Source organism: Poecilia reticulata, chromosome 8 (genome assembly GCF_904066995.2).
Source record: "Poecilia reticulata chromosome 8, P_reticulata-male-v2, whole genome shotgun sequence".
Lineage (NCBI taxonomy): Eukaryota > Metazoa > Chordata > Actinopteri > Cyprinodontiformes > Poeciliidae > Poecilia > Poecilia reticulata.
Genome location: NC_088837.1, coordinates 17,988,874 through 18,013,506, shown reverse-complemented (window position 1 = coordinate 18,013,506; position 24,633 = coordinate 17,988,874). Strand labels below are relative to the sequence as shown.

Here is a 24,633-nt window from a genome sequence, read left to right as displayed (position 1 = left end):
TTAATATATTTCAGCTTTAATAAAAGCAAAGATTGAAAAGGATTTACTTGATTTCTAGTTATTTTTTTACAAAATATGCAATATGCAAATGAACAAACACTTAAACATGTACAGAGAATAAAAACGAAACACAGAAATACCAACTTCCTGATGAATGAAAGCCTGCATAGCTACAGCAAGATATTTATTTTAACCACTCAAAGCCTCCGCTTTTAGCATGATGCTTAACTATGCGAGGACAAAAGACTGTTCTGTATCACCTTGCCTACAGACATCAGAGCATATGTGTGTACTTTAAATTTTTAAACATAGGAAGACATCTTTATAAATAGATGAATCAAGAACTATACACTTTAAGTGAGAGATATGGCTACACTTTGAGCATCACCAACTAATCTGATGGATCTTCACTGACTCCACTCAGCAAATCTGAGACATGGGACTGAACGACCAGTCAAGCATCTTTCGTGCTGACTCGAACCTTTCGATGAGGCTGCTGAATGTAGGCCGATTTTCAGGATTTGCATCCCAACACTGATCCATCAACAGCTTCACCTGGGAAGGTAAAAATAAAGAAGATCCTGAACCACTCAAACAAATGCTGCATTTTTAAAAGACACACGTAACTGTTATATTTTTGTACTCAAAGGCATACATTTGGTTTCATGAGACCAAGTAATACAAAATGCAGGGATATTTTAATCATCAAAGAGCACAGAGATCTTAAACTGTGTCGGATTTTGGACACCATAACTTTGCAAGAAAGGCTTTTTGAAAATAGTTTTCATCACAAGGAGAATAAAATAACACAAATAATCCTGTGGCTTCAGCTGCAAGCTCCTCTGCCTTCTCCCTGTGGACCGACTGCCATCTGCAAAAATACACCACCCCCGACTAGATACAACCATTCAGAGCCTCAGAGCCAGGAGGAATGTCTTACCACTGTCAATCATTCTCGTGGACATGCTGCTCATATACACCCTTCACTTGCGCTACTGCTCCTTTCCCACACCGTACCCTTTCATTAATGTGCAGGCAAGCAAACCTGGCCACCATAAACAGTTTTCAGTGACTGTAAATTGTTTCACTGACATTAGCACAGCTGCAGCAACCCGGCAATCTTGAGATTGTGCGAGCTGATTACACCGAGCAGTGAGTACATGACCATGATTGAAAGTACTAAGACATCCCTCTTGCCTCTGACCGTTTGTTTCTGACAGGTAAATTTCTACAGATGGCTGTAGGACTACAGGGTGGAGGCAGAGGAACCAGATTTTTTTTTCCACAGACTGTCTTATATTGTACTGTCAGGACAAAGCAACAGAATTAGCATATATGTAAAAAAATAAATACATTTTGTACACTGCAAAACACTAAATCTTAAAAAGCATTTTTGGTCTAGTTTCTACTGCAAATATCTCTTTGAAATAAGACAAAACTAACTTAAAAGTAACTTTTTAGCAAAATGTAGAGGCTTATTTTAAGGAAATGGTTCCAAAATGAATCATGATGAAAAAGTACTTGTTCCATTTGGAGATTATTTCACTTGCAATTCATTTTACTTGTGTTGTTCATTTATCTGCCAATGGAGCAAGTACTTCTTCATCAATATTAAGGAATTATTTACTTAAAACAAGACACTATATCTAAGCTAGTTTGTCTTATATGAAGTGTACTAAAGTATTTGCACTAGAAACTAGACCAAAATTACTTGGCTAGATTTTGTGTTTTTGCAGTATAGAAGTTACCTACAGCAGCTTTAAGTGATCATAATAACCTTAATACCGGGTGCACTAGTATTGTGAGCTTGCTAGAAAGTGTAACATGAAGTATTTTGAATTATGACAGCTCATAATAATACTTTTTAACAAAACTGTGATAATATTAATGACTTTGAAAAACGAACACTGTTGCACCCTTAATAACATTTCTTCATTATGGGTTATTTATTGTTACCTCATGTGGGCAATCGCTGGGACAAGGCAACCTTTGATTTCTCTCCAGCAGTTTAATGAGTTTCACCACGTTCATGTGTTCTTCCTTATCTTCTGTCATTTCAATGAACTTCTACAAAACACACACAGGAAAAAAAGACATTCTTTTCAGACTCAGAATGCAATTTTTTCTGACTGTTCTTGCATTTTGTTTGAGCTCCGAGTCCGTTCACAACATACAGCTGGAGGACTCTGGCGATGGTCACAGCGCGTCAGGATCTCATACAGTGTAACTCCAAACGACCAGACGTCAGAGGCAAATGAGAATTTGAGCTCCTTCAAGCACTCGATGGCATACCTGCAAAGTGCAGAGCATGCAAATCTAAGTGCTAAAAACACACAAAGTATCACTTTGACATGGTGCATGAACTGACCAGTAGACAGGACTGTCTCCATCCTCACGAACCCGATAGTAGATTTCTCCTTCTGGGATGTACTTTGTCAGGCCGAAGTCTCCGATCTTTACAACGTTTTTGTTTTCCACCAAAACATTTCGAGCAGCAAGATCTCGATGCACATAGCGCTTTGAGTGCAAGTAGTCCATCCCCTGGAACACATCGTATAATCCGTTTTGTAAAATTATACTTCCAGGTTTTGTTTTTTGTGAGTATATCTCTACCAGTTTGACACATCTAAGTTGAATTGTCCATCTTTAAGTCATATCAGTAGTCAACACTCTTGGATCTAAATCATTCTATTTCTGAACGCTAATGCTAATGTTCGAAGGTGAGCCACTGCTCCAGCCCAAAGTCTTTTGCAGCCTCCAGCAGGTTTTCTTCCCATCCTTTAGCTCTACCCATTACCTCTGATCATCTTTCTTGTCCCTTCTGAAGAGAAGGCTCCCCCTAGTATGATGCTACTACTACCATGTCTTACCGTGAGGACGATGTGTTCAGGGGGCTGTACATAGTTAGTTTTATTGCACATAATGCATAAGAACACTTTCTTCCACATGTTGCTTTGTTCCATTACATGGGAGTATTATATTTAAGATTTTCTCAGATTTGTAGAGGTCCTACTTGGGCTATGGATCGTTGCATCTCCTCTAGAGGTAAGGCCTATACAAACTCTGTAGAGAAATGTGTTCTTCCTGGGATGCATGGAGAAAATTACACCACTCTGTTCTTGCAACCCTGAAAATGGAGGTTCCTTGTAGCTTGCTATTTTTTTAAAAAAATGATGCATCATTTTACTTCCAAATCACAATTATGCAACTTTGTGTTACCCTATCTGATAAAACTCTGGTCAAATACATCATGAGAAAACATGATAAAAGCTTAAGAGGTATGAATATTTTTCCAAAGCACTGTAAACTACAGTACAAGCACTAAATACTCAATCGCTGAAACTCACCTGACAGATCTGCTGAGCAAATAAGAGGCACTGGATCGAACTGGTTTTATTTTTGGGAAGATACTCTCGCAGACTCCCCAGAGGAACGTATTCCATTATGAGCTGGACCTCCTGTCGTCCTGTGAGTGCACGATGGAGCAGTGTTCTTATCTTGCCATTTTATTACATTCAGCATGATGACCTGAACTAATGCTCAGCAGGCTGAGAGCTGAAAGCTTAAAATATCGCCATTCAGCAAAAGCTGTGGTGTGCTTAGTATAGATTTTCAATTACTGAATGCAAATCAAAATCTCCCGTTAACAGGGAACTGTCGAGCTGAACAAATGTATTTAAAGTGGACAGATGATGTCTCAGGGCTTACCGGCTTCAGTGCATAAGCCCTTGTACTTCACAATGTTGGAATGATAGAGAGACTTCAGGATTTCAATTTCCTTCATCCAGCCCTGAGGTGCATTTCCGTTCTCTTGCTTCAACGATTTTACTGCCACAAACTCTCCTGTCCCGTCGCTGGACGGGTCATACTGGTACAGAGTGACTTTACCAAAATGTCCCTGCAGACAGAGCAATGAGAATAATCACTTTCTTAACACAGGGGAGCAGAAAAGTGTGGCTTCTGGAGCTCACCTCCCCCAAGTCTCTCATCTTCCTCAGGTAGCGCTTTTGGAACACGCTGGGGTCCATGGGTGGGAGAGTGTCAACCGGTGATATATCAGGATCTGCAAGAATAAAATAAACTCTTTTAGGTAGTTGCACATCAGCGTATCAAACCAAACTTCAAAAATAAGGCGTGCAGGTTAGTACTCACTCATCTGAATGAGTTTTGTGAGTTCTCTGAGGATGGTTTGAAATGTGGGCCTCTCATTTGGCTCATATGTCAAACACATGCTGATGAACCTGGCCAGTTCCTCGGAGGATGGATTTGCCAGACGGCCCTTCGTCTGGTAAAAACGCTCTTTCTGTTGGGTAGAGGACGGTGAAAAGGACAACATGCAGAACTCTAGAAAGTTAGCGAAGCCAAAGTTTAAAGTTTCAGCATGCACCTACCTCAGGCAAAGTGCAGCTGCTCATCGGAAGATTAGCATTGTTGAAGATTTCAAGCAGCGTGACGCCAAAACTCCACTGATCTGCAGTACTCTCAATAGGAGCGCCACTGTCAATGCACTCTGGAGCGATCCAGGGTATCCGATCCAAACGTTCTGCAATGTGGAGAAGAAGTCACGATAAAGCTCCACACGAAAAGCGATCAACATTAATCTTGATCTATTACTTAAGGAAACAGAGTGAATATTTGCAAATATTTTGCTTTGTAGTAATTCTGGGTCGAACATGCTTGTTTACCACAGAGTAGTTGAAAACACACAACTAGGTTTGGTGGGTTTTTTTTTTTTTGACAACAGCCTCATATACCACAGAGTAATGATAGCAAAGACAACAGGAAGTGGAACACAGGAAGTGGTGTAGTCAAACTTTCCGGTTTTCTTAATCTGACTGAAGTGACTGAAGCACTTCAAAGTTAGAAAACATCTGTCGTTGGTTATGTTCAGTGTTTTACCAAATAATACCTTCTCGTGAGAGGACATTCAGCGCAATTCCAGGATCACTCAGCTTGATGAAAGGAGAAGTTCCAGGTTCCAAACCTCCCCGTGCAACCAGAACATTCTTGGCACAAACATTTCCATGAACAAGTCGTTTTGTCTCCTAGTGTAAAAAAAAAATATAGAAAAAAGTTACAGGTCATCACTTTTTACCTGCAGTTTACTGCTTTTTGTCTGATTTGTTTGATTTAAAGTTCGTTTAGACATATATATTTTTTAAAACAACAGGCAAATTAAGCTCTAAATATATGGTTATATGAACGGAGGAAACACACAACTTGCATAAATAATTTTAAAATGTTTGAGAGAATATTTCAACATTTCTTGTCCGAACACAGCTACTAAAGTTCAGTTAGACAGGTTCAGTCTCTTATTCTGTGCCCCAGAGTGTTTGTGTAAGACTGCTTGCATATCAGTAGTAATTAAAGTTATACAAACACACAATTAGACCAACAGAAAGGTGTCTGAACTCACAAGATAATTGAGAGCCCTTGCAAGCTGCAGGGATACAACGAATTTCCACTGAGCAGTGATGGAATTTTGTTCTCTGCGGAGAAAAACATCAAGTGGGCCGCACTCCAGGTATTCCTCCACCATGATGTCTGTTTAGGCAAAAACAGGTCGAAGAAGACTAGCTTGTTATGATGCAATAAAAATGCAAACAAAGTCAAATTATCTTTAAAATAGAACAGACTGAGTGCAGTTTTGCATTCACTGTGGTGTTGGATATAAAGATTTGACTATGGAAGTAGAACAGGGACACAAATGAGGAAGTCGTTAAAAAAAGAACTGAGCACAGAACTGTGGTTGTCCTTACTTTCAGATCCTTTGACAGACACACCGTGCACAAACACCAGGTGACTGTGGGATACCTGGCTCATGAGGCTTGCTGTTTCAAAAAAGGCCTAAGACAGAAAAGAGAACAGTAGCTTAAAACACAGGCTCAAAAAACAAACAAATTTGATGCATGTGTGCAAAATATCACATGGCTTACTAGAGCAATATCTTTATGGCTTTCCTCTAGGATTTTGAGAACCACCCTGATGCCTTTGTTTTGGGAGAAGTTGTTGTTAAACCCATTGTCTGCTTCCCGCAACATTAACTGTCCTGAGTAAATGTTAGTTCTTGTGCCGCGGCCCAAATGATGTTCCTGCAGGTGAACACAAAAGCATGTGTGATCAGAAAAACAACAGGGAATGTTCAGCCTGCCTTAATATGCATGTGGAAAAAGTACGGTCACCTGTTTTATCTCCTTGTCTTTGATCTGGTGAAAGCGAAGCTCTGTCAGGTTCAGAGGCAAGCAGTCAGAGTAGCTGAGTTTGTCAATGCCTTGCCTCTTCACCAGCAGATTGGATATTTCTGCGAAGCAAAAACCACATTGTCACGTTTCTTGTGGTGTCGGTCATATGATGTACAGAACAACATTTCTGGACATCTAAATTACAAACCCGCTTGTCTCGGTAAACAGCATTTCCTGACGGTAAAGTTGTCCGACCCGGACCTGAGCACGTAGGTTTTGAGGTTATCTGTGAGCTCCTTCACGCTGGAGAACTCTTTATCCCAGCCTTCCATGCAGAACACCGAGCCCTTCTGCTGGATGCAAAACTGCTTGTGGCTTGAACCGTTCTGTTTATAAAAAAAAAAAAAAACGGTGTAAATATCGAATCTGAAAATTATGAGCCTCGCTGCACTGCAATAATTCCCAGAGACGAGCGTGGGTGTCGACTTACCTCGTTTTTGTTTAGCACAGCAAGGATGATGCGGTGATAGTCGAGGGCACTCCAGCGGACGAGGAAGGCTCCGTCCTCTCCTGCCTCCCTTTTCAGCTTGTGTAACACAAAGTCCTCACTGCAAGCACACCGCATGATATAACCCCGTCTTTATAACCTGTTTGTGTCCGACTATGCCAGGATTAGAGTAGAGAACTCACTGCATAGGTCCGTGCAACATATTTGCTTCACTCAACACCACCCTTGGGGGAGCCACTTCATGACAAAGATAGTGGTGGGCGTCTGCAGTCAGCCGATAGTATCCATCTAGCAGGGAGATGAAGGAACGGGCCTCCTGGCTGGAGTTCATCTGTACCTCCTACATATACACACAGAAACACCAATGGCTTGCAAACTACGCTTCCACCTGGAGACAAAGGTTTAAAACCTAACAGAAAGCCCAAAGCAAAGAGTAACCCCAGAGCACTTAGTCACACACTTATAAAACAAATGAAGCACCTCTGGTAACGATTCCTCAACAGCAAAGTAGCTGACACACTTTTGTAATTTATGCTTTACTTTTTCAAACACTGATTATTTAAATCTACAATGAAGATCTTTGTCTTTCTGTTTCTCTGAGGTATAAATACTATGTGACCCCCTCTTCAAAATGGCAAAGGCAAGAAAGCATGCCGTCCAGTGGGATGTGAATCGATCTTCATAAATAGGGTGATGGCAGTAGAGAAAATGGCTCACTTAAACATGAGTTATTCATACCTCTGAACGATTTAATTTGTTTTCATTCACCTTTTACATGGTGAGAGACAAGCATCTCTCACCATGTAAAATGAGTAATAATTGTGGAGTAAAAATAAATTGTTTTTATTTACATTTAACTAAATATGACATATAAAATTGAACCTTTCAGCTTTTTGCATGTTTCCACCTATATTTTGACAGTTTATCTTTGGTTACTACAGTCTGTAAGACTGTAACCTCCTTGCTATCGCTCTAATCTTTTGCTTCCTTCACAGTTTCACAATCAGGTCAGAGCTTTTGTTGGGCAACTTCAAATTGTTAATATCACTTTCAGTGAGGATAAATAGGTTGATAAAATTAAAAAAGAAAAATATTTAAATCTAAATTTGAACTGTACACGTATAGCTAGAGTCATAACTGAACTCTCCAAAGGTGAAAATTGCAATTAGGAGGACCAACTTGGGGTCAATAAGCCTTTAAGACAACAGTAAGATGCTTTCTGTATGGGAAGCATGCCATGAAAAGCCCCTAGTTTTTAAACACTTCTGGAAAGGAGTGTTCCCTATGCTTTCATCAAATGAGACTAAGATTAAGATTTTTTTGGATATGTTATAAAGTAAAGGATGAATATGTGGAAACCACCTGATCTCAACTGTTCGATCAAACGAAGACCATTATGCTGTAAGCCTCTTTCTCCTCCAATCGTCTTAAAGTTAATGGCACCATCAATTCTTCACATTTTCAGTGTGAGATTGGAGCTACTGGATTAAGGTGCACATTTATTTTAAGGCTTTTTTTTTTTTTTTTACAAATATTTATCATGTGTGGCGTATGTAACCACACAATGAACTCCAACTTTTAAAAAGCCGAATAATTTGCCAAGATGACTAACAAGTGTAAACTAAATCAACATTAGTGATGCATCACATGCACATATTGCATTAGTAGAAGGCACACAGAAGGATAAAAAGTACTCTCACCATGCAGCGACTGTTCTGAGTGCTAATGCACACATTAGCTTCAGTAATGGCGATGTGAATTATTTCGCGGAAATCACAGAAGAAGGTCCATTTGTCAGGAGGATTTGACGTGGCCTGTTTTGGTGTTTTCTCGTTCACATAGCTGCCCCTGTGGTAAGAGTTTTCCTCTGCCTAGAGCCAGAAAGCAAGAAAAACGTGAATGCAGAGAGTGAAACGTCCACATAATAGGAAGGACATGTCACAGAATTTGAATGTTAAATCATCTAGTGTGCGGACAAACCTTTTGAGTTTTCAGCGTTCTAAACTGAATCCCCTTAGTGCCAGACACCATAATTTCATGGGTGAACGGCGCTCTGAAGCCCTTCTTTGAATCACCATCGCTTTCGTTGATGGAGTAGGAGATGCTTTCATCCCCGTCCTCCGTCAGCTGCAGGCGAGTTACAGAGAAAGTCTCTGTTCCGAAACCTGGAACCAGGTTTTCAAGGGTGGAGATGTATTTGTACATGATTTCATGGGCACCCAGCTGCCCCTTGTCTACAGTGTGCTGCTGGAAGGTTTGCACAAATTCAGTAAACACACGGCGGATCCTGATTTTAGTCAGGAAGTTGTCTCTGGAAATGTTCTCCGCAAATGTTCTTGGAATGCAGTTCTGAAAGCTGAAGGTAAAAACAGTCAAATAAAGACACACATGTATCACAGCAGCACTAACCCAAAAAAACGCATCTATTATCGGAACAATTAAATAGGAACATAGCATTGTGTAGTAATTACCCAATTTTTCCAGCCACGTCCTGTAAGTTCAACCCCTTTTGCATTGCGAGGTGTGACAGGTGGAGCACAGCCATACCCAAGCTCTCGTTTTTGAAACGATTGCTTTCCTCATCAGACTTTGGCTCTTCCACATTATTCACAAATTCATGCTTGGCCTACATTGGAGACAAAAGAAGCAGAGGTTGTGTCCCTTGCTTCAAGAAAATAAGCAGCATACACTCAACAGAAGCAGGTGTATGTCACTTACCTGGGCAAACAGATACTCCAAAGATGTAATGTCAAGAAGAGGGGAACCTGTGTTATTATCTGTCCCAGATTTGAGGATGTGGCGGGACACACTTGGCTCCTTTTCATTGAGTCCGTGCCAATTGCGAAAGTAAAACCTGGACATAAACAACACAGGCCGCTTGCATTAATACCCTTACTGTGTTTAAGCAGTAATCGTTATGCAATTGCAGACTAACCTCATGCAGTAGTGAACCACTTCACTGGAGTTCTCATCTGGACTGAAAACATGATTCGGACTGTACCAGTATTTTGTTTTTGGGTTGTACAACGCGAATAAGACATGACACAGTGGTGTTATCCCTATGGGGAGAGACCTTGAGGTTACACCCAGAACAAAATTTAAAAAAAAAAAGAATATCCTTCATTTTGGTGTTTGAGGTCAGCTGTCACTCTCACCTACAGCTTCTGCAGCTGAGATGCACAGGCCCTCTGCTGTGACATCTCCACTGGTATGAGACAGATACCTCTCCCCACTTTTAGTCCAGAAAAGGTAGACATGGATGCCATGAGACTGAGGGGTCTCATTTGGACCTGGGATCTTTCCTGGCTTGAAACAACCTGCTTTTCTAGGCATGTTGGACAAGAACACTGGCAGAAAGACAAGATCAAATGGTTAGTGACTCATCTGCAGTCACGTAGACTCTGTACAGACTCAGGAAGTAAGGGGAATTGCGATAGCTTTAAATTAGTAAACTCTATTTATTTACTTAAATATTATGATCATTAATCTCATAGCTAGAAAAATGAAACAAAACAATCAAATAACTTTAGTAAAACGACCTGGTTATGCTTAATGTCTTCCGGGATTACAACTTGTCAGACTTACAATTTACACCACAAATACAGCCTTAAAGGGAAATACGCCACAAAATTGTTATAAAAGTAACTAGGGTATATAATGAGGGCAAGTCACAAGTGCGACCAAAAGCGAGAACTCATTAAAATTCATCCGGTGTCATAACAAGGAAATACATTAGCCTACATGTTTATAAACATCGTTGTGGCTGAAATTTATCCGTTCACTTCAGAAACGTGGAGAAATATTACCGTCAACGTCGAGCTCGTTCAGAATGCGTTATTTTAGAAGAAGCGCCGCGTCATGAACCGTCGGTTCGGCTTCATTGTTTACGGAGCGTTATTTCCCCTTCACCACCATCTCTGTTTCTCGTGAACTGTGAGTTGAGACGGGACGCTACTTCCCGAAAACAACGTGACCACTCCCTCCTCCGGCTGCCTTAGTGGGCAGGTCCCTTCATGCACTTAGCCTACTTAACGCTCCGTTACACAAGGAAAGACCCTAAAATCACCGTGTAGGAGGCGATTTCATACAAATTTATTTGAATATTTAGCTATAAATCTGTTTATTCATTATTGTTGTGAGACCTAAGTTATTGCAATTAATTCTGCAATTAAATACTAATTTAAAGTGCCATTTGATATGAGGTGCGTTATAAATACTACTATAAACAAATGCTAATACTGCTACAAATACACTCTAAAAACTATTAGCTAAAAGGACCAACAAAAACACATTAATGAAGTGGAGGGGTAATGAACCATGACTGTGTTGTAAAAAATAAAATGCTTTCGTATTTGGGATCTCTCTTTGAATAACATGCAAGGGAAATTCAATTTGAAACTACTCATCCTAATAATTGTAATCATCTGTGGGAGAAACTAGATGCGTTTTTGCTTTGAGTACACCCTTATACATTTCTGTACCTCATCTTAACTGCTTCCAACAGATCATTCCGCCTGATAAAAACTCAACAGGCTCCAAAAAGCCTCCCATTAAGCACCAACCGTTGCAGTTAAGCTTCCAGTTTCTACACCTTTTTGTTTACGCCGTCTGTCATCCATGCAGTTCATCGCCCACCTGTTGTGAAAGCCTCACAGCACTCCAAGATTATGATGGTAAATTTTGATGCAGTATTATGTTACTTGGCAGAAGCTAATTATAGGTTCAGGTGTTTCAGTCAGGTTTTTCCACTCAGTCCGTATAAACAACTTACCTCCTCACCCCGACACCACCGGAGGAAAACAGCCCACATTTTCCACGAGGATTCATTTTATTTAGTCGCTTACAGTAAAATCAATAAATGTTTCTGTATGACTAAGCCAACATAAACATAAGAGTGTTTTGAACCATCAGCTACCACATGCAAATGTCCGAGTAGTCCAGTTGTCATAACAAAAGCACGAGTAGGAGTTGAGAACCCATTCACAGTGCCACATGATCTGATAAAAGCCAATGGCAGGTCTTTGGACTGAATGAGCTCTTGCTTCATCTTTTTCAACTATTCTCAAGACGTTGGGGGGAAAAAAAAAAAGAGTAAACCTTGAGAAGCGCACGTTTATATTTTGGCTACATTGAGCAGAGGCATAAGCAAAAACATTGTGAGAACACTGGCTGTAATTCTATTTGAGGCCAAGAAGAGTCACCAATTTATTTGTTGCATGACCATATTTTTCTGTAGACGAAACACCTTTCCCCTTGCACTTCTACAAGATGCCTTGCTCTCTTCCTTTCAACTTCCATTTTAAGTGTATTTTCAAATTACAAAGCATATACTGACATAAAGTCTGAGATAAGAGGACACAGTTTAACGTTTAGTCCAAGAAGGTAGTAGAAAATGTCCAATTGTGTGAATAAGCTAAAACAAAACTCTTGCATAAAAAAAAAACTGTTCCAAAAAAAAGCACAGAAAAGTCTGCACTCTACACCGGCTGAAAGAAAACAGACATGTTGGATGATACTTACACACGTGTGTACAAATAAATGAAAGGACACAGCTTCAGTGATGACTTTTAGCACAATCAACATTTTCATGTCCAGGTGGGGTCACTGATGCCCCCAGGTCGTGTTGGTACGTGAACATTCTTCCCATAGATCTCAGCAAAACATTTTCAAAGAAGTTATTTCATTCATCTGCGAACTAATCGTACACATAATGGGAGCTGCAATACAGTGGGTGAGCATATTTGCAAACAAAAAAAAAACAAAACAAAAAAAACAAATCAGTTGGGCCAATCTGGTCATTCCTTCTTTGTTTCTTCTTGCTCCTGTTTCACCTCTTCGTAGGTGGGTTCCTCATCTTTTCCTTCCACATCCACCTTGGCGTTAGGAACCCAGAGCCCAGACTCGATGCATCTCTTCATGTGAAGTTTGGCCTCCTGAAATTATGTGAATGTAAACCAGGGCTTGTCAAAATGCAAACCTAATTCTCAGAAAGACAATTAAATACTGTATAAAATAACTTACCGTTGGGTCCATTTTGCTGATGACGTCTTGTAACATTTGGATGTCTTTTTCATCGAAGCATTTCTGCATTTCCTGCAATTGTCAACATGCCGTACAAACCTCAAGAAGTTACTCTAAAAAGCAAATACGGACAAGACTAACGGGGTCGCTGGTGAACTTACAGCTGGCAGAGATTCATAGACTTCAACGGGATCGAGTCCGCCGGGTCCCAGGCGCTTCTGTTTCTCTTCTTCTTCCAGTTCCTTCATGGCCTTCTCTATGCGGATCTTTGCCCTTCCTCTAACTCGCTCCTTGAACGACTCGAGCTCGTCGTTAAATGCATCCTGGTACTGCTGATCGGCCGTCTGATTGGACGCATACAATACAAAGATTTTGAGTTTTAAGGTTTAACCGGCACACTTATCATCAGGGACTTTGACTGAATCTTTGAGAAGAATACAGGAACTTAATCAGTTTTGTTCAAAAACTAGAGGAGTTAAACTGCACATCGATGTTCAAAAGTCTTGCTTCTGCATTTGTTCGTTTCATATTTGTTTCCCAAAGAAGCAGACATTCCAGAAATCTTTTTAAGTGAACGCTTTGAAAGTTTGCTCTTTAGACATTAGATGTTTCTTCACATCTAATTACCATTTTCAGATAGACAGAATCATCTTAAGGTTGATACATTGCTCCAATGCTGAAGACAAATATTTCAGATATCTACAGCAGCACGTAGATTTATTTTAAGTTTGACTTCTTTACACTTTGACGTCAGTAGTGTGATTTTTTTTTTAAAGGTGTTGAGAGAGTAGAGAAATATACATAGATAATATATAAAATATAGGTAAATACAGATCAGCCATAAAAAATATTGATATCAATATCGGCCCAAATTTTCATATTAGGCTATCCCTAATGTTAATCAGCTATGAGAGAGACTGAAAATGAGCGATGGAAGAAATCCGAAATTTAAAGAATAAACTGAAAAACCTTCACGAAACAAAGGAATATTCTAAATGCAAAAAACCCAAACATTAGTGGGTTTGCAATCGTTCTTTGTGAAAAAATAAATAAATTGTTACTTTTCAGTGACAGTATCTTCTGATGAGCATTTAATGGGCAGCTTTAAATGATCAGTGTTTTTTTTTTTTTTTTTTTTTGGTTAAACAAAACCACCTACTTACCTTAATCTTGGAAAAAAATTGACGGAAGCAGCCACGGGGATCCACTTTCAAGCTTTTTGCCAACTCCAGTATGAACTGCATCACTATGGTCTGATGAGCCACTTGCTCCATCAGTGCGTGTTTCTACAAAAGAAGAATGCATACTTGGAATAGAGTCATGTGGGGATAACAGCTTGGGGGGGAAAGGAAGGGCATTACTGAATGACACCCTAAACAACATCTTATTCACATTTAAATCACCATTGCTAATATCGAATTGAGAGTGAAACAATTCAATAATAGCAATAAGTAAAGAAATAAAAAAATGCTTACCTCTTCCACTTCAAGATCAATGCACATGATGACAAGATAATTGGCAGTTTCTTCGCATACAAGATCAGGATTGTCAGAGAGGTACTTCTGGCTGTCGTCCCAACGATGCAACATCCCTAAAGTAAGGCAATAACAAATAAACATCTGTACTTCCAAACTGTAACAAGGAATGCATTTATGCAGACAAAATGACGTGATGGTTGTCAGTGGCCCTTACCAAAATGTTTGATCTGCTTCTCATACTTCTCCACAAAGGTTTTATGCTTTTGCTCCTTCTCCTCTTCGGTTTCTTGTCCAACCTCGGGTTTGGCATTAACGATACTCTGTCAAGGATGCAAAAACAAAAAATAATAAACATGTCAACAGTAGCACTCATCAGTGTTTGAACAGCTGGAAATTAAAGATACTATAATTATTCAGGTCAGTGGTGAAAGTTTTAGAGCGCAAATGACGTCTAGAACATCCTTCATCTCAAAAATCACTCCTTTAAACTAAAAATATTCCTATTGTTAAAGATACCCAGGCTTGTGTTGTCTTGCTGAAGGGAGTTGACTCAGAGTCAGACATTTTTTTGGTCAATGGGGTGTTTAGAAACAAAGACAGAAGAGGCTAAAAGTAGATGTAAGAAGCTAATTAAAAGCAAAGCGCATTTTCAATAAGTCTGGTTTTCGTTCAGGCTGCTGCAACATAGCATTAGATTTTGGCAGTTGCTGTCTTGTGCTTTGCGGTTTGGACCATTTCACACTCGTCTTTCCAGCGTGCAAAAATGAGTCGCCTGCCATTGGCCGTCATATCGACAGAGCGAGGGAACATTTAGGTAAACTGTCAAAGGAGGAAACTGACCTGGAGATCAATTTCAGGAGACAACAGAAAAGCTGAAATATGAGAAATGTTGGCAATGTTCAGTACATGTCAAATTAAGGTAAAAATTTACAGTCTCTAGGAAGGGCATAGAGACTCCTATTCATAGTTAGCAATCCTGATTACATTAATCTTTAATATCAAATGTTAAAGACAGACAAAGCATAAATTCAAAAGGATTTTGTCTTTGATTGACAAAAAGTGTGGCAATGCCTCCACTCCTGAAACAATGATTAATAAGCATTCCTTAAAGGAGGGGCAGAGATAAGTATTTTGAATGCTGTACAACAGTTCTTAAAGTAAAATTAAATTAAATTTAAACATCCACATGACCTGGATATTGAAAATAGGTCAGAAATCACAGATCAGTAGTGTTTTACCATGAAAAAGTAGAAAAATCATGTTTTGTTATAAAAGCAAACTACATAATAATACACTGATATTATGAATGTATTTCTTTAAAATATAAAGGAAATACAGAAAAATAAAAATCAGCGAGAATCATGCTAAATTTTGAGCAGCACAATAAATTAATTCTGTATTAAAAACGGAGGCCAATTTAAAGAAGTTGGAGTATTGTTTGCACCTGACAGCTACCAGTACAAAGGATATAAAGACAATTTTACAAAGTAAATTGTTGGAGTGTTCAGATTTTTTAATCAATGAGGAGAAAATAAACCCATGAAAACATCAGATTCTGGGAAATTGCTGCTGAAAATCACGTGCTGCTTAAAGTGGCAATGCTGATCTGTGTCACCTTGCTGAAACCGTCTCTGCTGAGCGTGTCCACATTCCAGGGCATCTTCTTCTCCTCTCTTCTGTGTTCATCCATCTTCTTCGACCAGTCTCGTTCCTCTTTCTTTAATTTTTTCTCCTCCACCTGGACTTTGTTCAGCTCTGTTTTGGCATCATCCGACGAGGCGACGCTCAGCTCCTGCAGTTTCTTCTGCGTCTCTGCCAGCTTACGCCGACACTCCATTAGACTCTTGTTGATTTCTTCACCTTTATTCTGAAACTCTTCCATTCTCTCCACACGAGCCTGAAAGTCATGAATAAAAGTTGTATCTTCACCCAGCACAGTCACCCATTTTCAAAGATTTGCAACAAAACCAATATAGGCTAAATACTTAAGCCTGGCTGAAATAAGTATCTGTGATTTGTTAGGAGCAAAACAGAATGTATGTGCAGCCTGGCCAGAGAAGTAAGATTATCAACATTATTATATTAACTACTTCAGGCTAAGTTGAGTTTAAACTGTACCTGGTGTCTCCATCTAAAGAGGCTCGGTGTGTCGATGTTAGGGTGGGTATCATCCTCATCATCTGAGACCTCAATGTGGTCCCACACGCTGTAGTCTATCCTGGACATCCTGCCTGCTACAACACGAAGCTAACCAAGTTAGCCTCCTATAAGTCGGATAAGTTGGAAGGTTAAACAAACTTGACTACAAAATGTAATTCTGCAGCAAAAAATATCGATGTGGAGGGGCACGTCTCAGTAATGTGAGTTGGCTGAAACACAGTTTTTTTTCCCAGAGCAAACACAGTTGGACCTCCCTAGCGACTACTAGCTAGATGTAGCTTCAGAATTCTAGAAAGAATCGCTCCTGCAAGTTTCCGCTCTACGTCATCACGTCGGCCGTCAGATGCACGTAAGGTATGGCGTCTCAGAGCAGAACATATTCGGAACAAAATGCCATACGGTTTGTGTTAGAAAACCTGAAATATTAGCTCTAAAAATAAAAAGGTATAGAGACACGATTGTGATTTTTTTTATTATTATTTTGTCAAAAAGGGGTATAAAAAAACTTGCTGCAGAGCTTTTAGAGTTGCAGAAAGATTTTAGGTCGTTTTCAAAAGATGAGCATAAAACAGGTTTTAGTTAATCATAACTTGCTTTTAACTTATTAATGTTTAAGTTAAAGCAGACATTCTTTGTTATAAAGCCATACCAAAACTGTTTTCAATATATTATTTAAAAATGGAATTTACTTTAACAATCCAGTTCTTAAATAGAATAAAAATAAAATAATTATAATAAATAAACAGACATAAGCCTATTTTATATACAGTTATTGCAGAATTGCAATAAACCGATTCTAGATGAACATTATTAGATGTTTATCATCTAATAATGTGTGCAACATAAATATCTATTGAAGACATAAATGAAACATAAAACATAGAAAAACTAAAAGGAGGATACACAGTTGACTTTTCTTACAAACAAAAAAATCTCATCATATACCTTCCATTATATACCTTTGTAACAATCAGCTTCTATTTAAAGCTGAACTCACAAATACACTCAAGGGGGATACGTCATAGGCATCAGGTAAAATATGTTACACCAGTAAATTTGACACAAAAATAAATAGTCAACCACTCAGTATGAAATTTTGTTGACTTTTAGCCACACTGATTTATTACAAAAACCACAAACTAAGAAAATAATAATAGTTATCCTAATAAATAAATCAGTAACCAAAAAATCCCTCAAAAATAAGTTAAGGTTAGATTTAATTCGCTCAATTCATGTCAATAAAGAAACCCAAATGGATAAATGTCCAAATATTCCCTTTCCTTTTTAATGCAAATATTGTCCACAAAAGAGTTCCATATCCTGGGAGAATTTCTCCATTTTAATCCAAAATCCCAATCCAAAACGAAAAATCCAAAGCGTCAAAAACCCCCTCCCCAGAAAATGAGAAAAAAGAGTGGTACCACCAAAAATTTCCAAAAAGAAACGTAAAGTCCAGATTTTCATACTGTATTTTGTCAATTACACAAGAGTCAGTTAATAAAAAGTACACATTTAATAATGGCAAAAATATATAGAAAATATAAATAAAAGTTTTATACCTTCCATATTAAACTTTAATTCCAATTAGTTCAATTAGTTGAGGGAGTAAGCTTGCCACTTTTGGGTATGGAACAAATAACTTCAAATTGTAAATTCAGTAAGAAGACTAGAAGATACTTTGGCAAAATGTTTTATTTTATTTGAACAATTTTTGTTATGTTTACAAATGAGCAAGATTTAAAAGGCCAAAAAAATAAAAAATAATTCCCCCATATCTTCCCTTTATATTTTTTATATAATGCTGCATAAATTTCAGAAACCTAACAAAAAAGTAGGGATATGAAGGTCTTGGGTCCAAATCCCTGTCTTGGGTCTTTCTGCATGGTCTTTCGTGTATTCGCTGGTTCTCTCTGGGTACTCCAGCTTCCTCCCACAGTACAATAAACATAACTGTTAGGTTATTCAGTCTGTCTACATTTACATCGGGTATTAAGTGTGCGCATGTGTGTCTCTTTGCTGCCCAGTGATGGACTGGCTGTCTGTCCAGGTTGAGCCCTGCCTTTCGCCTACAAACTAACTGCTGGAGAGACACCAGCAAGAACAAGTGAGACACTTGATGAAAGGATTCCTTCTGTTTGCATCGCCTTGTTTGAGGTCTGAAACAAAGCAGAAATTGTGGTATTAATAAAATATAAAACACAAAATCTCTAAAGATACTTCTAAAAAGATTGCTCAATAAATGGTCAGTTCAAAAAGATTTATTAAAACCTTTCGTAGATTCACTGATACATTTCACCTGTTTATTTTTGTTAATATTAAGGACTTTGGCTGATGAAAATCTGAAAACCATTTAGGTAGAAAGCTTGAATATTACAAGAGTTGAATAAAAGGCGTTGTTAAGACAGTCAGGAAGAAGACTGCTGATAGTTATCTGAAGGTAGATAGACACCAGCACCCTCCCCCAGTTTCTTTAAGCATGGAAAAAAGAGATTGGTCTAATGTAATATTAATATTTAGATTTTCTGAGGTTAACTAAGGCGTACATCTATTGGTATAGAAAATATTGATGGAAAAACCCCTGAGAGAAGATTTTTTTTTTTTTTTTTTTTTCCAAGCCTGTCTAACTTGTTTATTTCGGACACGCACAAGCTCGCTCCTGAACACCTTGAACTAGTGTTAACAAAATGGCAGAGGTTTGATTGTTGTGATGGGAAGGCGTCACGTTGAAACCCCACAGTTCGTCATGGTGTAGTTTTATGCAAATATCTACTCTGAAAAAGGTTTTTTTACTAAAGCTAGACATTTCTTATACTTCTCATTAGTGGCATTTCTAAATCACAGCATGCTTCAGAATGACACAGACCTGCTATGTTGTTGCAGTGGAGCTTTCTACCACCACGTAAAGGAGAACGGGTGGATTTATGTTTTGTTCTTGTTTTCAGTCGGTTTGGAGTCATTAAAACCAGAACAGCAGGTCGAGTTTCCCCTGTGCACTTCACAGCACCGCCGCATGTTTCGGATCACCTCCTCGCACATACTCTCCATGTACTTATTAGCTGCAGGATGTGGAAGGAGTTAGTCAAATATCCTCCTAGGCTTAAGTCTAAAACAACGCACAACATCTGAAGTACCTTGTAAACACTTCTGGATGGCGCATGCCTGCTTTTGACAAGGATCTTTCTGTGGCATTTCTGAAAATAAGTCGAAGACGCATTTTAAAACACGTTGTTTTTCAAGAACATGGTAATGGACTCAAAGTGACTCTCACCTCTGTATATAACATTGAGGCTAACCGCTACTTCCTACCCTTACACTGTTTTGGTCATGTGACACATCGACGGCGAGTCGTCACTTTAAAAAATAAATAAAGAGCGACATCTTGTGGAGGGAGGCAGGATTACATATAGAACTTTTAAAGAGTAAATATTTCAAAACTCTTGTAAACCTTTAGGCAAACATGTGTGTATAACAAAACCTTTATAATTTAAAGCTGTACACGTAAAATGACCTATATGAGCTAAAATGACCTATATACTAATAGCTCATATAACCTGATGAATAAAATATTGTTTTTGTTACAATAGAAAGCACATCATCTTTAAAAAACATGCACCTCAGTAGCCAATTTCGAGTCAGCTCATGAGCATCCGTGTTGGATAAAAGCAAAGTATCACTTTGCCACAGCAGATATATAAAATTAGACAATCACTATACTGATTAGTCATCTAAAAGATAGTGAGGGTAAGACAGGCTGAAAATGAAACAGAAAAGATGAACAAATGTGATTATATTAGACGGCATTACATCATTTCATATACTGCTGGACTTTATTGCTTAACAAAACCCAAGACTGACATTAGTAATCTAACAAAAACAAAGGACATCATCATCAGTAAGTGAACCAGTTAGTAAAAAGCTTATTTTTTATTGATAACAATAAGAAAATCAAACCAAGAAACAGCTCGTATTTACAGCAATTCCCTGCTGCTATTCATTTCAGTGCCGATAGTGGGTATGTGTCTGAAATGTTCCATAAATTCATTAAATTAGTAGGTAAATAAGACAATCATAAATATTTACTATACAACAAACATCACATGTAAATCCTACAATGTGAAATCTATCCTAAATCAATAGGGTAGATTTCACCCTATGAAATCTACCCTATTATGAACATTTCATAACGTCTATATGAAATGTTTGGTAACCCTATTATGAACATTTCATAACGTCTATATGAAATGTTTGGTAACTGTCATATATAAATGACAGTTAACCAAACATAACATTTTCTCTATGGTATCTAACTCTGGATGGTAACATGATCCTCATCAACATCGGCGGAATCATAAATGTGTCATAATTTCCATCTTCAATGCAGCAACAGTTAAATCAGTTCAGATGAATTTTCCCTGTGAGTCAGACAGTGTGCCAACTGATCGGTTGTACGATAGCAAGCTTCAAACACCTGAGCAAAAGCAAAAGGAGATTTCAGGGTTAGGATGCAGAGTTTGGAACATTTTAATAACCGCAGCAACATATAAATCTTCCCTCTACCTTTGATCTTTTCTTTGATAATGAACTGCTTGCTCTTTTTTTCCAGCGTGTTTGAGGCAGTGCATGAGTAAGTGCCTGGGGGCAGCGAGGATGAAGTAATAACAGCTTCTGCCTTCATTTTCTCTTCTGTGGGATGGACAGACTGCCAGCTGTATACAGGCACAGGATTTCCCACGGCCGTGCAGTTTAAGGTGACTTCAGCCCCTGCTGTAAAGTCTAACACCTCTGTTTCAGGACTTAGAAATGTTGGGGGAACTAAAAAGGAAAAAAATAATAATAATAGCAGTGTTTACTTTTCAGCATCAATATACACATTGCCATGTAAAAGTGTTCATAGCACGTGAACCTTTTACATTTTTTTCCACATTTCAGTCCAAAAAAGTTAACATGTTTAATTTTAAATCGCCAACACAAAGTGAATGCTGAGCAGAAGAAAATAACAGTGTTCAAAAATCTTTACAAATAAAAATCTGAAAAAGGTCACTGCACAAACAGCTTCACAAACACCGAGAGACACAGCAGGCAGGTCAGTGATAATTCTTAGATTATTTAAATAGCAATCTTATCAAGATATGGCTGCCAATCTAAACTGGCAGGTTGGGCAAACTCTTGGAGAGTGAGAAAATCTGTCCAAAGCTTTGAAGATTTTACATGAAATATTTGCACTGAATTTCCACCACAGACTGACAAGTAATCACAATCGCCATCCACTTGGAATAAAAATGTATCCATTCTTTTTTGGCGAATGTTCTATTCTTGTTATTTATTTTAAAAGCTAAAAATGGAAAGTGTAGAAGTGCTTGTTTTTTTTCTTTTTAAATAACAACACATTTCCAAAGTTGTAGAAAAGTAAAGTTGTCACTGTTCATTGTCCAAAGAAGTTGACAAACTCATGCTAGAATGGCTAAGTCAAAGTTCAGACCTAAATCTGGCTGAGATTCTATGTTCAAAGACTAGGGTCTTACATTTTCTTTTGAGTTCACATCTGCGCTCTACCTTGTGTTGGTCTATAAAGTGTTTTATATATATATATATATACATAACTCACAGTATACGGACACAGCGAGGGGCTCTGAGGCCAGAGTGGGAGGCGGCTGTGGCCCCTCTGGTCCAAGGTCCAGCTCCGCTACACACTTATACTCTGCATCGTTTTCTGCTTTTGTTGGCGTGATGACGAGGATAGAGGACACTTGTACGGGGGAAGAAGATGTGAGGTCAGAGAAGGAGTGCTGGTAGACCTCAGTCTGACCTCGGTACCACCTCAGTGTGAGGTACTGAACAGGAGCGATATTCTGAACCTCACAGAGCAGCTGGTACTCTTTCCCTTCCACCATGGGGCCAGTGTGGTTCGCCTGCCTGATGGAAATGCTGTCCGGAGTTTCTACGTAAATAACACACATATTTCTAGTCAGGAAAATAAGTTCATTTAAGTTGCAACCATATGCCGATGTCAAGAGCCGACTCACTGTAAAGAACAAGGTTGAGTTTCTCCTCACACTGTCTCGGAGCTGTGAAAAAAACCCCATAGCAGATGGGCTCCTCTATCCACTCAATAAGGCTGTCTGCCTTCCACTGGACAGACCGGTCCTCCTGCGTGTGCACTGCACCGATGGCCGACTCCCAGCCCAGGACACGGACAGGGCGTGTAGCTTCACAGCTGACCGTCGCCGACTCCCCGAAGCCCACCACAACCCTGGACGGCTTGAGAATAAGGGAGCAGCCTTCTCCTGAGACTGGAGGAGACAGCGTCAGTTGCCAGTAAGCGATATTGTGTCATGAAAAAGGATCTATCCCCCGCCCCCTTAAAGATTTTATGTTTTTGATTTCTTTTTCGCACCTAATTGTCTCAGGTCATCAAACAGATATTCAATTCAATTTAATGGGTTATGCAGCAGGACAGTGATCCAAAGCACACTATCAAGTTTACACCAAAATACCACACAAAAAATAGGATTTGGAGTGGTCTAGTCAAAGCTCACACTTAAATTTTATTGAAATGCTGTGGCATCACCTTAAATGGACAGTTTGTTGTTGTTTTTCTCAAAGAACCTTCCAAGGCTGGTAAATTAAAACAAATTTACCAAGGTAAGTGGACAAGAATTTCTCCAGAGTATTTACAACTCTCATTTCAAGCTATTGCAAATGCCTGATGGCATGTGCTGCTGCTAAGGGTGGCACAAGAAAAGAGGACTAACTTTTTCACATAGGGTCAAGTTTGCTTGAATACCATTTTCCCTTACAGAAACAGACACTTAAAAAGTAATTTTTTTCATGTTTGATCATCTTGTTAGATCTTATGAAATGTCTATGTTAAAAACAGAAGAAATCTGTAAGAGGAAATAATTTCACAGCACTTGTAATAAAAACTACCATAATGGGTTTAGTCCTAATTTGAACACAAATTAGCTTTTGTCTAAGTTTTTCACGTTTTTCATTTACTAATCCCACCATAGACTTGATGCGTTCGACTGTTAGTCCCAGCTTTTTCATTTGCATCACCTTTACATCAACATTTCTGTCCTGGACATCATCTGTATGCAAACCAATTGAGAATAAACATGTAGTCCCCAATTCCTTACCTTTACAAAACATGCAAAGTACGAGAATCCAAATAAGAAAGTTGTTTCCCATGATACTGTTTTCTCTTTTTTTTTTCTTTTTTTTTTTTTTTTCGGAAGTGCTCGTCGACAGACAGAAAATTCCAACTTGAACCACCCTGGCAACTCTGCAGGGAACTATGTTGGAACAAAGCAGAGATCCCTCCCAGCTGACTTTACAGATGGGAGGGGGTAAAACAGGGGAAAAATAAAGGGGAAGAGTGGGGAAGTTAACACAGCTCATTATGTCTTTCACATTGAATTAAAAGCTCAGAAACACATCGGTGGATGTGCAACAGGAATACCTGACCCACCGGACACTTACGGCTAAAATCTGTGGAACAATTTGCTACTTCAGCTGCACAGTGTAAATCTACCCAAAGATTAAAAACAAACACAAATAATGATCTTTTAACCTTCAATCTTCACACTCACATCTCTGTGGCTTTGGGTTTAGCCATGAGATATAGACACATAAAACATTTTAGCGCTTATTTCAGGTGTCATAAAAAAGCAGTGCAGAATAGCTTGTTTTCAGTTCCTCTTGCACGCTTGTTTGAGACTGCCTCAGGCCTTCATGCTTTGTTAAATCCCAGCAGGCAGGAGAGCTAGTCTCCTGCAGCATGTGAGCTTGTAAGACTCACACTGTGACCAGAATGTTGCACAGCACATCGGCTCTGAGTGTAACTGTGGTGCAAGAGAGCAAAAAACCCCCCCCAAAAAACATAATTTTTAATGTATTCGTGGAGAGGACAGCTGGGAAACTTTACGCTTTACAGTGTACATTCTCACATCACTTGAAGCTTTAAATATGCCCCACCAAGTCCCTGGGATAAACATTTCTATTGTAAAATCTTTATCATTCAACTGTGCTAACCTAGCAGATGCGCTTTGGCCCATCTGCTAGGTTGCTATGGCAGCACAAGAGAAACATAAACAAACAGTTGACCTACTTTTCAGCTAGGTCTCTGTTGGAAATGACAAGAGAATAACTCAAAGGACACAGTTTAAGGACAAAAATAATAATAAAAACGACAGCATAACACATTCCCGTCTTTACATTCACTCTGTTTGGATCTAATTAGTATGGCAGTCTCAGTGCTGTATAATGTACGGCTGCTTGAAAGAAG

General features: G+C 38.9%; 4 protein-coding genes across 5 annotated transcripts; all 4 read right to left on the bottom strand.

Annotated features, from left to right (window-relative positions):
• On the bottom strand, positions 1–10,661 carry tyk2 (tyrosine kinase 2). The gene is made up of 24 exons (XM_008416004.3): positions 10,497–10,661; positions 9,846–10,037; positions 9,626–9,749; positions 9,409–9,544; positions 9,162–9,316; positions 8,671–9,046; positions 8,391–8,561; positions 6,873–7,030; positions 6,673–6,790; positions 6,391–6,568; positions 6,183–6,301; positions 5,937–6,092; positions 5,760–5,847; positions 5,417–5,544; positions 4,910–5,045; positions 4,392–4,543; positions 4,153–4,303; positions 3,972–4,063; positions 3,709–3,898; positions 3,348–3,466; positions 2,369–2,541; positions 2,175–2,292; positions 1,957–2,067; positions 1–555 (listed from the first exon to the last, which is right to left on the bottom strand). The coding sequence occupies exons 2-24, from the start codon at positions 10,021–10,023 to the stop codon at positions 421–423; spliced, it is 3,462 nt and encodes a 1,153-aa protein (XP_008414226.2). The 5' UTR covers positions 10,024–10,037; positions 10,497–10,661; the 3' UTR covers positions 1–420.
• An 838-nt stretch (positions 10,662–11,499) lies between these two features.
• On the bottom strand, positions 11,500–16,681 carry LOC103468728 (cell division cycle 37 homolog (S. cerevisiae)). The gene is made up of 8 exons (XM_008416005.3): positions 16,308–16,681; positions 15,805–16,086; positions 14,404–14,509; positions 14,187–14,302; positions 13,875–13,997; positions 12,873–13,055; positions 12,712–12,783; positions 11,500–12,623 (listed from the first exon to the last, which is right to left on the bottom strand). Exons 1-8 carry the CDS (start codon positions 16,413–16,415, stop codon positions 12,486–12,488), a joined length of 1,128 nt encoding a protein of 375 aa, XP_008414227.1. The 5' UTR covers positions 16,416–16,681; the 3' UTR covers positions 11,500–12,485.
• A 1,342-nt stretch (positions 16,682–18,023) lies between these two features.
• On the bottom strand, positions 18,024–19,685 carry cmc4 (C-x(9)-C motif containing 4 homolog (S. cerevisiae)). 2 transcript variants are annotated; one of them, XM_008416007.3, is made up of 4 exons: positions 19,618–19,685; positions 19,481–19,540; positions 19,213–19,405; positions 18,024–18,505 (listed from the first exon to the last, which is right to left on the bottom strand). In XM_008416007.3, exons 2-3 carry the CDS (start codon positions 19,536–19,538, stop codon positions 19,269–19,271), a joined length of 195 nt encoding a protein of 64 aa, XP_008414229.2. In that variant the 5' UTR covers positions 19,539–19,540; positions 19,618–19,685; the 3' UTR covers positions 18,024–18,505; positions 19,213–19,268. The 2 variants fall into 2 exon arrangements, with proteins under 2 accessions (XP_008414229.2, XP_008414228.2); XM_008416006.3 differs by having other exon boundaries at positions 19,481–19,664.
• A 464-nt stretch (positions 19,686–20,149) lies between these two features.
• Positions 20,150–23,630, bottom strand: LOC103468730 (intercellular adhesion molecule 5-like). The gene is made up of 5 exons (XM_008416008.3): positions 23,486–23,630; positions 22,373–22,639; positions 21,955–22,287; positions 20,907–21,161; positions 20,150–20,817 (listed from the first exon to the last, which is right to left on the bottom strand). Exons 1-5 carry the CDS (start codon positions 23,535–23,537, stop codon positions 20,810–20,812), a joined length of 915 nt encoding a protein of 304 aa, XP_008414230.2. The 5' UTR covers positions 23,538–23,630; the 3' UTR covers positions 20,150–20,809.
• Between the last annotated feature and the right edge of the window lie 1,003 nt (positions 23,631–24,633).

Coding starts and splice junctions, on each gene's coding strand:
- LOC103468730 (XM_008416008.3), bottom strand. CDS start 23,537: ATGGGAAACAACTTTCTTATTTGGATTCTCGTACTTTGCATGTTTTGT. Junction 22,288..22,372: donor ACTCAACCTTGTTCTTTACA/GTGAGTCGGCTC, acceptor TTATTTACGTAG/AAACTCCGGACAGCATTTCC. Junction 21,162..21,954: donor CCTCGCTGTGTCCGTATACT/GTGAGTTATGTA, acceptor TTTCCTTTTTAG/TTCCCCCAACATTTCTAAGT.
- cmc4 (XM_008416007.3), bottom strand. CDS start 19,538: ATGCCACAGAAAGATCCTTGTCAAAAGCAGGCATGCGCCATCCAGAAG. Junction 19,406..19,480: donor CATCCAGAAGTGTTTACAAG/GTACTTCAGATG, acceptor CACATCCTGCAG/CTAATAAGTACATGGAGAGT.
- LOC103468728 (XM_008416005.3), bottom strand. CDS start 16,415: ATGTCCAGGATAGACTACAGCGTGTGGGACCACATTGAGGTCTCAGAT. Junction 13,998..14,186: donor TTGATCTTGAAGTGGAAGAG/GTAAGCATTTTT, acceptor CTTCTTTTGTAG/AAACACGCACTGATGGAGCA. Junction 12,624..12,711: donor TCAGCAAAATGGACCCAACG/GTAAGTTATTTT, acceptor ACATAATTTCAG/GAGGCCAAACTTCACATGAA.
- tyk2 (XM_008416004.3), bottom strand. CDS start 10,023: ATGCCTAGAAAAGCAGGTTGTTTCAAGCCAGGAAAGATCCCAGGTCCA. Junction 5,545..5,759: donor GTCTGTCAAAGGATCTGAAA/GTAAGGACAACC, acceptor TTGCCTAAACAG/ACATCATGGTGGAGGAATAC. Junction 4,064..4,152: donor CACAAAACTCATTCAGATGA/GTGAGTACTAAC, acceptor TTATTCTTGCAG/ATCCTGATATATCACCGGTT.